Source organism: Mustela erminea, chromosome 8 (genome assembly GCF_009829155.1).
Source record: "Mustela erminea isolate mMusErm1 chromosome 8, mMusErm1.Pri, whole genome shotgun sequence".
NCBI lineage: Eukaryota > Metazoa > Chordata > Mammalia > Carnivora > Mustelidae > Mustela > Mustela erminea.
In genome coordinates, this window is record NC_045621.1 from 19,202,270 (window position 1) to 19,215,365 (window position 13,096).

Sequence of the window (13,096 nt, forward strand, 5' to 3'; positions counted from 1 at the left end):
GCAACTTCTGAAGCTCATTTGTTATAAGTGAAATCTACTTGGAAAGAATTTTTTGGAGAACCTTTATTTTAAAAGGCTTAAAATACATTGTGGTTTTGTTTGCATAGTAGAAAGAACCTCACTTGAGCTATGCTTGGTCACAGATGCAAAGAAAAGTTCATGGGGAAGTAAAGAATAAGTTTCACTCGTGAGAAAAGTAATATTCTAAAATTCTAAATGAACACAGCCCATGTTCAGTTATGGCAACTATTTGGCAGTGTTTGGTTAGAATTTTGAAAAACCCTAATTCGAAAGCACATAAAAATTCTGATGAGTTAAATCTTTATTCCCTGCCAGTATCGCTTCTGTATTAATTTTTTGTAGTGTATAGTCTGAAATTTGAAAAAAAAAACCTATTTTTTCAGGTGGCTTCTCTATAAACTATTTTGTATATAGACAGAGTTATTTGTGAAATCGTACTGTTATACATGAGAAAAATAATGTATATTTTTAGGCTTGTCATACCTAAATTACTGAAGATCTCAATTTTCATACACTGGCTCAGCTTTGATAAGGGAAAAGCAGTCTGTTAAGGATTATCTGACATGACTCCTTCAAGGTTCTGTTGTTATTATTCAAGTCTATTAAGTTTGGTTTGAAGTGTATGGATTAAGTATAATGATGCATTCTAGTCTAAAGCTTTCTTCAGTTGGCTGGGCAGTGTTGGGTTTAGTATGAGTCATACTTTGTGCGTAGGTGTGTTCTCTCTATAACTACGCTGGCATGTTGCAGTCATAAGTCTCTCCTTTTCTTCCTCCTCTGCTCTCTCCCTGGTATGCAGAGTATTTGATTTCTGACAATGGAGGACAACAACTCTCAATAAGTGACGCCTTCATCAAAGGTAATTCTATCAAAAGCTGTACATGGGACAGTGTGTCTTACTTGTGAGGGTGTACTTAGGGCTTCGCATATTGAAGGGCACCTAACAAGTACCGAAAACAAATTTGGTTATTTTAGTACCATGGGAACACAGTTTTTATATGTATAGTAACTCTGAGGATGTTGGGAATGAAGAATATAAATTTGGACTTGGTTCGAGAGAAGATCTCTGATGTGAAAAGCAACTGTTTAAAAGCTTTTATAGAATTTAAATTTTATTCTTTGAAAGGCATAGTTTAATGCCTTCCAAATCATGAATATAAAATTAAGTATTGATATATATATATCATCAAGAATTCTGAAACTGGTCCCGAAGCCCCCAGGGAGAGCTCGTCCATTTGAGGACCCTGCCTGCCCTGTGCAATTGGAAAGAGAAATGGGGAGAAGAGAGAAAGAACTAACTTTGCCGATTGATTTCTTGGGGACAAGACACTATAGAAGAAGACAGCCTTCTCTGACACCTCCCTACTTAGCTTACTGTGGAGTAAGGACATTCTTAAGTAGTTCATAACACTCCACAGCTTAGACCTCAGTTAAGTTTTCATAACTTAGCAGTGTTTCTAAATTCATCTCTGAACATCTGGTTCAACTGGAAGTTTATATAGGCCAGCTGTTTACATAATTAAAATGTATAATTTTTTTGTACCTTGTATTGTGGACACATGCTTTGTAGTGCTGTTCAGTTGAAAGTTTTTTTGTTTGGTTGGTTTGCTTTAAGAGGGGGATAGATTAGAGAATTTTTGTAAGCATTTCCTGCTTTTTTCCATTTATTTAGTCACATTTTTCAGTAATTACAGAGTGAGCATCCTTTTTGCAAAGCTTTTTTTTTTTTAAAAGATTTTATTTATTTGAGAGAGAGAGAGAGCACACAGAGGGCGAGTGGGAGAAAGAAGCAGACTTCCTGCCGAGCAGGGAGCCCGATGTGGGGCTAGATTGCAGGATCCTGGGATCCTGACCTGAGCCAAAGGCAGACCCTCAGCTGACTGAGCCATCCAGTTGCCCCTCCTTTTTGCAAAGCTTTTGATATAATCTGTTTTTTGTCTAGATGCCTTTTCATTCTTTTTAAAAACTTAAGGATTTTATAAAATTTTATGTAAATTGTTATCATGTTTTAATATTTCTTTATAGTTCATTTTTGGGTTTGATCTGTAAAGGTTTTGCTTTGAAAAAGGCCTTTGTTCTAATATTGAGAAAGAAACACTATAAAGAATTATCAGAATAGACTGTCTACACTGTTGTGTACTGGTTCATACGTATCAGGGCTGAGCTTTCCTCTTTAAAGTTCAGCACCCACATTGTCACGTGTCGTTCTGCCAGCACTCAGAGTTCTGTTGAATGCAGTTTTTAGTTTGTGATTTTACAGGGAAAGTCAGCCCCTTTATTTTTTAATGTCCCCAGTGAAGTAAAAGGACGGTAAAAATCTCTTTTTTTTCAGAAGCTATATTTATAATTATTGGCTTGAGCGTCCTAGTCACTTATGTGAATTTGCTTTTCCCTGTTCTGTCTCTGATTTTGATGGTTGTGAATATTGGAAATCGAACTCACACTTGATTTTTTTGTGTATTTACACATGTCCTTGCCTTTTTGTACCAATAGTTTGAATTGGCCGAGTTTAAAAACTTAAAAAGATAAATCGGCGCTTTCTAAATCTATTAAGAGCATGGCGTAAAACATAATGGTGAAGTACGATTTCTTATTTTACACTCAGAATCCTTATTTAATCGTCGAGTTGAGGAGAAATCCAAAGAGCTGCCTTTCACACCTTTGGGCTGGCATCATAACAACCTGGAGCTGCTGAGGGAGGAGAATGGAGAGAAACAAGCCATGGAGAGGTTGCTGTAAGGCAGGGGACTTTTGGGTGTTAATCTCCCATTTTTATAATTTTCAATGACTTGATGGGGATACGAGTAGTTGTTCTTCCTTATAAAGTCAAAAATACTAAGATTACTTAGGAAATAAAGCCTGTTCTGATGAAATTTCTTATAAAACAAGAGTCCTAAACTGTGATTGTCTGTCCCAATTGTAATTTATGTATTAACATTTCGTTGAATTAAAGGGGTTATCTTAATTGAAGATACTCACAGATTTCATTCATGTATAAAATCATGAAGGTACAGATGAAATAAGATTGGCTTGGGAAGATCTTGTCTTTGAGCCATAATTCCTATGCTTATTTGTTTGTAGACTGCTTATTGCATCTTCAGAATTATTGTCTCTGGCAGTAATAACTGCAAACCTCTTTCTTCTGACATTTTTGTAGTTCAGCTAATCATAACCACATGATGGCACTACTCCAGCAGTTGCTCCATAATGAGTCATTGTCACCATCCTGGAGGGACATCATCGTGTCACTGGTCTGCCAGGTGGTTCAGACAGTCCGACCTGATGTCAAGAACCGGGACGATGACATGGATATCCGTCAGTTTGTCCATATTAAAAAAGTGAGCTCTGCTAATGCGTTTCTAGTGCTCGGGACTGGTGGCATGGGCCTGGTAGTAATTTGTCTCTAATGGTAATCTAAAAGGGGTTCTGAGTAAGGGGGGGTGGTGGTTTATCTGTCTGCTCTTTGTTAGCAGTGCACTTAGGGGTCATAGAAGCCACCCATAGGAACTGAGAACCGAATGGAAGGGGGTGAGTTGGGCATGCATTTGGGAAACCAACCAAAGGTGGTTTCCTTTTGCTTCCCTTTTCTTGACACATCATCTATGAGAAGACCTCTTCCCACAGATTACTGTTAATATTCTAAGAAAAAGCAGTGGATAATTGCCTTATTTAGATAGTGGAGTCCTATATGTATTTTTTGCCTGTGACGTTTGATTCAGTAATGGTTTTAATTGCCAATTTGGTCAGTCATATGGGTATTTTAGAGTACCAGATAAGACTGTAGAGAGTGGGAGGTGGAAAAATCATCATGCTAGATCTCAGTAATTATTGGTTGAAGGGAAGAATTATATCCTGGAACTTTCTGTTCTGATTTGATTATAAATAAAATGGAAATAAGAGCATCCATCTGACTGGATTCTAATAATGTAGCATTGAGTTCTGTTTTCTTGTTTCATTAGATTCCAGGTGGAAAGAAGTTTGATTCTGTGGTTGTCAATGGATTTGTTTGTACCAAAAATATTGCACATAAAAAGGTAATGTGATCTGTTCAGCAGTGAAGTTCAGCAGACAATGACTTGTACCAAGCCAATGAGTTGCGGTGCCCTAATCATAGGCGAGAAGGAGAGTGGATAGCAAGGAGCAGTTAGCAGTGTCTGCTCTAGAGGTGAAATTTTGGAAGTTTGGGTAAGGTCTTCAGGGCTGATGACGATTAGGATTTGGATAATAGGATTTCGTGAGATGAGAAGGAAGGGAAAGGATAGGTCAGGCTTCCAGACCAACAGAATGATAGGGCACTGGTTCATTTCTCCTTTGACCTGCCACATCTTAGGGAGACAAGGTTTCTCTAATAGACGGGAGTCCTTCCAGCGGCCTAGCATTTTAAAACTTGGTTCTCTCTTCTAGGGCAGAGCCGTAGCACTATCACTGGTGTTCTCTTATCCTTCTCACCTTTATCTTTGCCTTCAGGCCTGAGGCCTCTTTCTAGCACTAGCATAAAGGAATGGGGTGAAATAACCTGGTGTATTAAGGAATCTCTGAGATCCTAAGGTGCAAAATGAGAAAGGAGATGAGGCCGGAGAAAGCAGGCAAGGGGCTTTGTATCCCATTTAGGGGCTTGATCTTTATTCTGAAGTTCACTGATTCTTAAAGTGCATGGTACATCAGGGTCCCCTGTGGACCTTGTTAAATACATGGATTCCTAAGCCCAACCCCTAGAAATTCTCATTCATTATAAGGCTGTGGGAGTGTGAGGCTAAGGAAAACGTGGGGCTGCTTTTAAAGTAGGTTCTGCATGTGTTCCCAGTGTCATTGATCATCACATTTTGAAAAATCGTCAATCTAGCAGTTCTCTTGAACTTGCTGTGCTCCTGAATCCCTCCAGAAACTCACTGCAAATAGAGATACCCTGACCCCCCACCTCCAGAGATACTGATGTGGTTACAGTGAGAGCTTAGGTAGATTTCTAGTGTGAGCAACCTGATGGGCGAACTACAGTCCTGTTTTCACTCTTCTCTAAGCAGAGACTAATTCCTTTTTTTGTAAGGCATGAAGCCTCCTGAAAATTGTCAGTGATCATTGATAAATAAAACTATGCTTGGATTTGATCCAGTGTCAGTATTTCTGCATAGAATCTTATTAAAACAGGCACATTACCCATCAAGGTAGTAATTTAAGCCAAATTAAATGATCTCTATTGAATTAAGAGGAGAGTATGTTGAGCTTTTCGGTAGAGTTGAAAATTGTATGTGGGAGTGGTAGAACCATACGCATGAATGACTGTCTTGCTTCACTGCCCATGTTTAGAGATAGTCTTTAATTTGTAGTTGCTAAGAACAAAAATCCCCAAGCGTAGTTCCCCAAATGCTGCATTCACTGCTTTAAAGCCATTTGCCAGTTCAGAGTGTATAAGCACGGTCACTCTGAACTTCCATTGCAGGGCCTGGGCTGTTGGGCTTGTGGCTTTAGTTATATGGTTAGGGTTTTTGTCTGAGTCTGCCCTTCTGGATACTTTAAGGTTTTCCTTTTTGAGTTCTTGTTACTTGGTTTGGCTTCCCAATTTATCACTGCTTAGAATCTATTCAGGAAATGTTTTCATTCTTTTCTCTCTCCTTTTTCCTTCTTGAATTTTAGAAAGGGTAAATTATGTTTTCAAAGTGCTTATCTCTACGAGTTCATGAGGAATCCTGTCTTTAAGCCCTTTTCTTCCATACCAGGGCTTGATACCTTTTCTTGAAATATTAGGAACCCCCCCAAAACCAAAAAAACTTTAAAGAGTGTAGAGGATTAGGTTAAAATAGAATTAGTGAAGCAAAGCCAATTTTTGAGGAAGTCTGCTTTGCTCTGAGCAATTTGTTTTGAAAAAATATATAAGAATACCACAAAAGAACTACATGAGAGTATTTCAGAACAAATATAAGGAGATAGTCTATTTAGAAAGAATTATAAACAATATGACTTAAAGATACGATTAGAGGAGGTCTGTAAAGTGCAGGCTTTAAAAAGCTTTTAACTAATTTTATGTTTTGTAGATGAATTCTTGTATTAAAAATCCCAAAATTCTTCTGTTGAAGTGTTCCATTGAGTATCTCTACAGAGAAGAAACTAAATTTACTTGCATTGATCCTATTGTGCTTCAGGTAAGGACTTCTGACTAAAAAAGCGATCTGCAGGGGTCTTTGTGTACTGTAGGGCTCGCAGACTCGTAACTCATTCCAGCTGGTTTTATTTGGCAGGGAAAGAAACTTGATGGCTTTTGTTTCACTTAAAAAATTATTATAAAAGACATCTTTTATGTATTCGGAAGCTTATCAAAACCTCTGTCATTCCTTATTTTGGAGTTTCAGAGTTGTTAAAGGGAACGTACGACTTTTGGGGAATATATGGAAGAAAAAGGGAAACTCTAAATTCTGGCCTCTCTGCCCACTTGGGTTATTGATTTACTTTAAGGATTTTTCTAACTTAGCAGATCCCCAGTGGCAATACCTAGTTTTTAATAGAGTCTGTCCTACTAAAACACGTGTTTCTGGACTGCCAGTTACCTTTTACATGGTTGGTTAAGGGGAGTAACATCTGATGGAAATTGTGTGTTTCTCTATGGTTTTTCTTAACTAAGGGACCCGGAAGAGCTGCAGAGGATTCTAATCCTCAGCCTCAGCTCAGCTGCTACACAGGCTAAAACGCTTTTGGCTCTGTTTTAAGAAACTAAAAGTGCTTTTCTGCTGAAAGTGTTCTCACCCCAGAGAGATGCAGCCCTATCCCTGCCTGGATGGCTCCCAGTGGCCCCACGGCTCAGAGCTCATTTCCGGTTGTACTGTTGAGTAGTTGCTTTTGTACATTTTAAATTCAGGCAGCCTCCAGCTGTGCTGAGCCACCTGTGTGGGCTGTCCAAGTTCATCGCAGGGTATTGACTTATTTTTGCTAGTGGGCTGGATATGAAGTTGCATTGGTTTAAAAAGTTTTTTGCCCCAACTCCTTTTCTCCCCTAAACGCTATGCATTTTCATTTGCAGTTGTTCAAAATGGGAGGTTTTCAGGAATGTGTCTTATCATGTTCTAGCAGAAACGCTTATATTCAGTTCCAGAAATATTTACGAAAAGCATTACTTGAATATCCATAGGTGACAATTTTCTGAGAGTGGTAGGAGCAGTCACTTTTGTACTGAATTCATAGAAAAGCAACAGAAGAAACTTAGTTGTGTTTTTTTGGAATTCTGCTTTGTTACTTGGGGTTGTTTCCTCTTGGAATTCAGCTATGTATAACAAAAATCAGGTTTTGACTAGATCATTACCATCCCTGATAGCGTGACTCCTCAGTGGTGAATTCATACAAGGAATAGGGAAAAACACAATTATTGTTTTTGGAGTCTTAGATTTTTTGATGCTGGGAGTTCTCTTAATCTCACTGAAGGTATCATTGGAAGACTTTTATAGGATTAGATCACAACTGTGTTGCTTGTAAGGCTTATCCTGAATGGATTTGTTAAAATGTATGAAATTGCAGGTCTTGGATGAACTGGATTACTGAAATCCACAGGTTAGTGTTTACAGAAAAGTGTATTTAAATTTATCCACTCTATTGTAACTCCATTCCTGCATTAGGTTAGTGGACTGAAGTCTGTTTGTGTTAGAGAAATATCCTCTGGGCAAACGTGTTTAAGAAACATGATTTAATTTGCTATAAGGTAAAATACATTGTTTGTGCTTTGAAACATAGTTTTTTAAACCTTAAACACCTGCCCTGTGAAAGTTTTTAGTTTGAATTGATAGAAAGTACCAGCTGATTTGAGCTCTCTCTCTCTCTTTTTTTGTCCACTCAGTGTGGAATAACCAAAGAAGCAGCAGAAATTTTGGTAGATACAGGCATACCTCAGAGATTGCAGGTTTGGTTGCAGACCACTGCAGTAAAGCTAGTATTGCAATAAAGTTCATCAAATGATCTGTTTCATCTCCTGATGCATATAAAAGTTATGGTAATGCTTTACTGTAGTCCAATAAGTATGCAAATAGAATTATACACACACATACACACACACCCCCCTTAATTTAGAAATACTTTATTGCTGGGGCGCCTGGGTGGCTCAGTGGATTAGGCCGCTGCCTTCGGCTCGGGTCATGATCTCAGGGTCCTGGGATCGAGTCCCGCATCGGGCTCTCTGCTCAGCAGGGAGCCTGCTTCCCTCTCTCTCTCTCTCTGCCTGCCTCTCCATCTGCTTGTGATTTCTGTCTGTCAAATAAATAAATAAAATCTTTAAAAAAAAAAAAAAAGAAATACTTTATTGCTAAGAAGTGTTAGCCATCATCTAAGCTTTCAGGGGGTTGTTCATAATCACTGATTACAGATTACCATAACAAATATAATAATATTGGAAAATGTTAAAAACTATGAGAATTACCAAATTGTGATGCAGATATGAAGTGAGCAAGTGCTGTTGGAAAAAAAAAGCGCAGATATGAAGGGAGCCAGTGGACCTGTTCCACACGGGGTTATCACAAACGTCAAGTTTGTAAGAAATACAGTATCTGCAAAGCACAGTAAAGCAAAGCACAATCAACAAAGTTTGCCTGGAATCAGGAGAAGGAGAAGCAAAGGGCAAGGAGATAAGCAGCCGGTGGCTTCACAGAGTCTTCACAGAGCTGACACTGCTTGGGCCGTTGGTCTGCCCCTGCCCTGCTCCGGGCTCATGGCCTACTCCCTGATATCCTTTCCTTGCTGGGCTTGGACCAGGCTTCCTTTGGAATACGGTATTTCGTGTTTAATCATGGCAGTTTACAGTTGCGACTGAGAGGAAGTGTATTTGCCATTCCTGTGCCAAAGCCCAGAGATTAAAAAAAAAATCAACGTCTTCTAGGTATGCTTTTGAAGCAAAAATAACATCATTTAAAATGCTATTAGGGGGCACCTGGGTGGCGGGTCGGTTGGGCAGCTGCTTTTGGCTCAGCTCATGATCCCAGGGTTCTGTGATCGAGCCCTGCACTGGGCTCCCTGCTCAGGGGAGAGCCCGCCTATCCCTCTCCCTCTGCCTGCCACTCTGCCTACCTGTGCTGTCTAGCTCTCTGTCAAATAAATAAATAAAATATTTAAAAATAAGATAAAATGCTGTTCAATTGCCACGTAATAAGTAGAGTAGGAAGTTAACACATTTCAAGGGAAAAAAAACTCTTTTGTTAGTAATGGGAGATTTTGAAAATGTCCAGTTTTTGTCAATAAAACAGGGAAAGGTAGAAATACACTCCATCCTGGCAGGTTCATTGCAGGAACAGGCTCATCTGCTGCTGGTGATACTCGCTGTGAATACGGACTTGCCCAGAACACACTTTAGGTGTGTGGAGCAGAAGTGACAGACGTGCTCACACATTCAGGTGTCCTCCTGTGTGGAGCCCAGAAATCTTATGAAAAAGTTAGTGATTTGTATTGTTGTTTGTTTGTTTGTTTAAGATTTTATTTATTTATTTGAGAGAGAATGAGAGAGAGAGAGAGCAGGAGAAGGGGAGGGTCGGAGGGAGATGCAGACTCCCTGCTGAGCAGAGAGCCTGATGCAGACCTGATCCAGGACTCCAGGATCATGACCTGAGCCAAAGGCAGTTGCTTAACCAACTGAGCCACCCAGGCGCCCTGTGATTTGTATTATTTTAATTCTGGTCATTACTTAACAGTATTGATTTGCTTTGAAAATAAGCCTTTGTCAAGCAATTGTATTAAGCTTTGTGTTTTAGATCTTTAACTCTGGCTGTTCTGGGTAGAATATAATCTGCTAGGAGACTGAGATGAGGAGGAAGCTGAAATAGCATCGTTAGAGTTATTTATTTAGATAGCCAAAGAAGAGCTACTCTGGTTACTTTCAGAACATAATGGGGAATCTATAATTTAAAAAGTAGAAATTGCTTTCATTGGGGAGTTGGGCTGTTAGATTTTTAAAATTTATTATTATTTATTATTATTATTTTTTTAACATCTGAGAGCAAGCTAATTGGATTCTTGACTTTCATAGTACAAGTTACTAAGAACTGAAAATCAAAGTATGATTAGTAAGTCAGAAAATAAAGTTTCCCCGAAATTCTTTTTAGCATAACCAGCAGTTTAGAATTATGAATAAAACTCTAGGTTTTGTTTGAAGTGACTTGCTTCTGGACTTACTTATGGATGAAAAGAATTTAGGCTTAGGTTATATTAATTGTCAAACTATTCTGATATTTTAATATCTCTAGATCTTGAATTGTACCAGCTGTATTAGTTTTGATGGTTTTTTTTTCCTCAGGAAAGGGAATTCTTGAAGAATTATGTTCAGCGAATAGTTGATGTTCGACCCACATTGGTTCTAGTTGAAAAAACAGTATCTCGGATTGCCCAAGACATGTTACTAGAACATGGCATTACTTTGGTCATTAATGTAAAATCAGTGAGTGTTCTTATTTTTCTGTTTTTATATCATTTTTTAAAATCTCAGTTTTTAAATTTATATGTATGCATGATTGATATGCAGGGGTCTTTGATTATCTATTTGCTATTCCATATATTGAAAGTAGGACAGTAGACACAACAGCCATTTCATTATTTAAGACTGGAGAACCTCAGGCTGGAAGAAAGTGTAATTAATTATATAGCGCTCATTATAGTTATTTACAAGACCAAAGGTGTAATAGATATTAGTTAATAAGTAGTCCTTGTTGAGCTTTCCTTTTTTTCAGGGAATTGTACAAGTAGAAAATGTTCTCTCTTGAAAAGTTACCCTCTTCAGAATAGAGGTCAATTCTAGGAAGTTTCCCCTTCCCTCCTCAGTATTCTGTGCCAATACATGATGCTTAAATACCTTTTATAATGTTATTAGTATGAATCTGGTTTGTTTTCGTGGGTACATATTGATCGCTAGGCAACTACTTGTAGTCTAATCTAGAACCAAAAGAATTGTTATATGATTAAAATTAAGGAAATTATGTGATTTAATTATGTAATTAAAATTAAGGAAATGATGATGTTTATTTTTTAATATTAATTTTCCAGAAAAAATTTACTAAGAATTTTATTTTTCTCTAATTTTGTAATATAATGTTTTTCTGTGTTCTAGCAAGTTTTAGAACGAATCAGTCGGATGACCCAAGGTGATTTAGTAATGTCGATGGACCAGCTGCTTACAAAACCCCACCTGGGCACCTGTCACAAATTTTATATGCAGATGTTTCAGTTACCTAGTGGTGAGTGATCTTTAGCATAGATTCACCTGAGATCGAGGACAAGAGGAATGAGTAAACTCATTAGTACTACAGTGTTTACTTTGTCCTACTAATATCTACTATCTGTTAATAACAGCTAGTTATAATGTTAGTATCTGTGAGCAGTGCTTAGATGAATATTGGCAACCGTGGTCTTACTTAGAGGTTTTTCTCTTACAGAGGTTAGGATAATGAATGAATTCTGTCTGGTTTTAACGGATTGCCACCTAAGTCTTCTTAAACTTTTTATGTTTATTTGTAGAGCAAACCAAAACACTGATGTTTTTTGAAGGCTGTCCACAGCACCTGGGTTGCACAATCAAGCTTAGAGGAGGCTCTGATTATGAGCTGGCTCGAGTTAAGGAAATCCTAATATTTATGATCTGTGTCGCTTACCATTCTCAACTAGAAATCTCCTTCCTCATGGATGAGTTTGCTATGCCTCCCACGTTAGCACAGAACCCTTCCTTCCATTCTCTGATCGAGGGGCGGGAGGACGAAGGGACTGCACAAGAGCCATCCAGCGGAAGTCCCCTCACCCGGGAGCCTGACTTCCCCGCAGAGCTTCTGCCCTCCGAGGACGGCAGTTTGCTAGAATCGAGGACTGTGTTTGAGAAGGGCGACCAGGAAAATAAAAGTGTGATCCAGGATGCGGCCTCTTTGAAGCATCAAGAGTATGCCACGACAGCTTGCGCGGCAGGGATCCCCTGTGCTCTCTTTCCGTCGGTCCCGGAGTCACTGTTGCCGCTCCACGTGGACGACCGGCAGGATGCCCTGGGCATGGAGCAGCCAGAGCCCTTGCAGCACGCGGATGAGCTACAGGATCCCAAAAGCCAGATGAGAACCTTTAGAGACCCTTTACAGGATGACACTGGATTGTATGTGACCGAGGAGGTTACCTCTTCTGAAGATAAAAGAAAGACTTATTCTTTGGCCTTTAAGCAGGAATTGAAAGATGTGATCCTCTGTATCTCCCCAGTAATCACATTCCGGGAGCCCTTCCTTCTGACTGAAAAGGGGATGAGATGCTCTACCCGAGATTATTTTGCTGAGCAGGTGTACTGGTCTCCTCTCCTCAACAAAGAGTTCAAAGAAATGGAGAGCAGACGGAAGAAGCAGCTGCTCAGGGATCTCTCCGGCCTTCAGGGCATGAATGGGAGCGTTCAGGCCAAGTCTATTCAAGTCTTGCCCTCGCACGAGCTAGTGAGCACTAGAATTGCTGAGCATCTTGGGGATAGCCAGAGTTTGGGTAGAATGCTGGCTGATTACCGGGCCAGAGGAGGAAGAATTCAGCAAAAAAATGCAGACCCTTTTGCTTATTCAAAGGAAGTACCTGGCACAGCAAGCGGCAGATCAGGAAGCAGAACTGAGGGTGATGAAGAGAAGGGGTTGATTCCGAATGACGCGGTGTGGTCGACAAAGGTGAGGCCACTTCAGGTGCACGTTTAGAACCCGTTGAAAAACTGTGCTGTGGCATGTTTAAAACACACACACACACAAATATGACAGATTGCAGATTTAGTAAACATTTCTTCCTGTACCTTTTTTTTTTTTTTTTTTTGCCTTGAGTCAGCTGTTTTATGTATTGCTTTAAATATGAAGTAGGAGTATCAAGTAATGAAACTGGGTTTTTAAATTTTCACCCTGAGCTCGCAGTCAGGTATGGGAAGAGCTTGGCGGGAGGCGGAAGGGTGGAGCTAGGTCAGATCCGTGGCAGGCTGACTTGGGTGTGGCGTGATGCGTCCTTGATCCTTTTAATAAGCTTGTGAGAGGGAGCAAGACAGGAGGTTCCCGCAGAAAATGGATGTGTTTTTAGAAAATGTCAGATGTATTTATTTAGCGTAAAACACTTCACGTTATTTAACGAT

At 39.4% G+C, this 13,096-nt stretch overlaps 1 protein-coding gene across 4 annotated transcripts in view; it reads left to right on the top strand.

The window, feature by feature from the left end:
- Nucleotides 1–13,096, top strand: part of PIKFYVE (phosphoinositide kinase, FYVE-type zinc finger containing) — a 78,552-nt gene that overhangs the window by 34,021 nt on the left and 31,435 nt on the right. For all 4 annotated transcript variants that reach the window (XM_032354607.1, XM_032354606.1, XM_032354605.1 and 1 more), the window contains 8 exons: nucleotides 821–880; nucleotides 2,627–2,756; nucleotides 3,179–3,359; nucleotides 3,981–4,055; nucleotides 6,051–6,158; nucleotides 10,277–10,417; nucleotides 11,084–11,210; nucleotides 11,491–12,650. In XM_032354607.1, coding sequence (XP_032210498.1) covers nucleotides 821–880; nucleotides 2,627–2,756; nucleotides 3,179–3,359; nucleotides 3,981–4,055; nucleotides 6,051–6,158; nucleotides 10,277–10,417; nucleotides 11,084–11,210; nucleotides 11,491–12,650 — 1,982 coding nt within the window. The remainder of the gene's footprint in view (nucleotides 1–820; nucleotides 881–2,626; nucleotides 2,757–3,178; nucleotides 3,360–3,980; nucleotides 4,056–6,050; nucleotides 6,159–10,276; nucleotides 10,418–11,083; nucleotides 11,211–11,490; nucleotides 12,651–13,096) is intronic.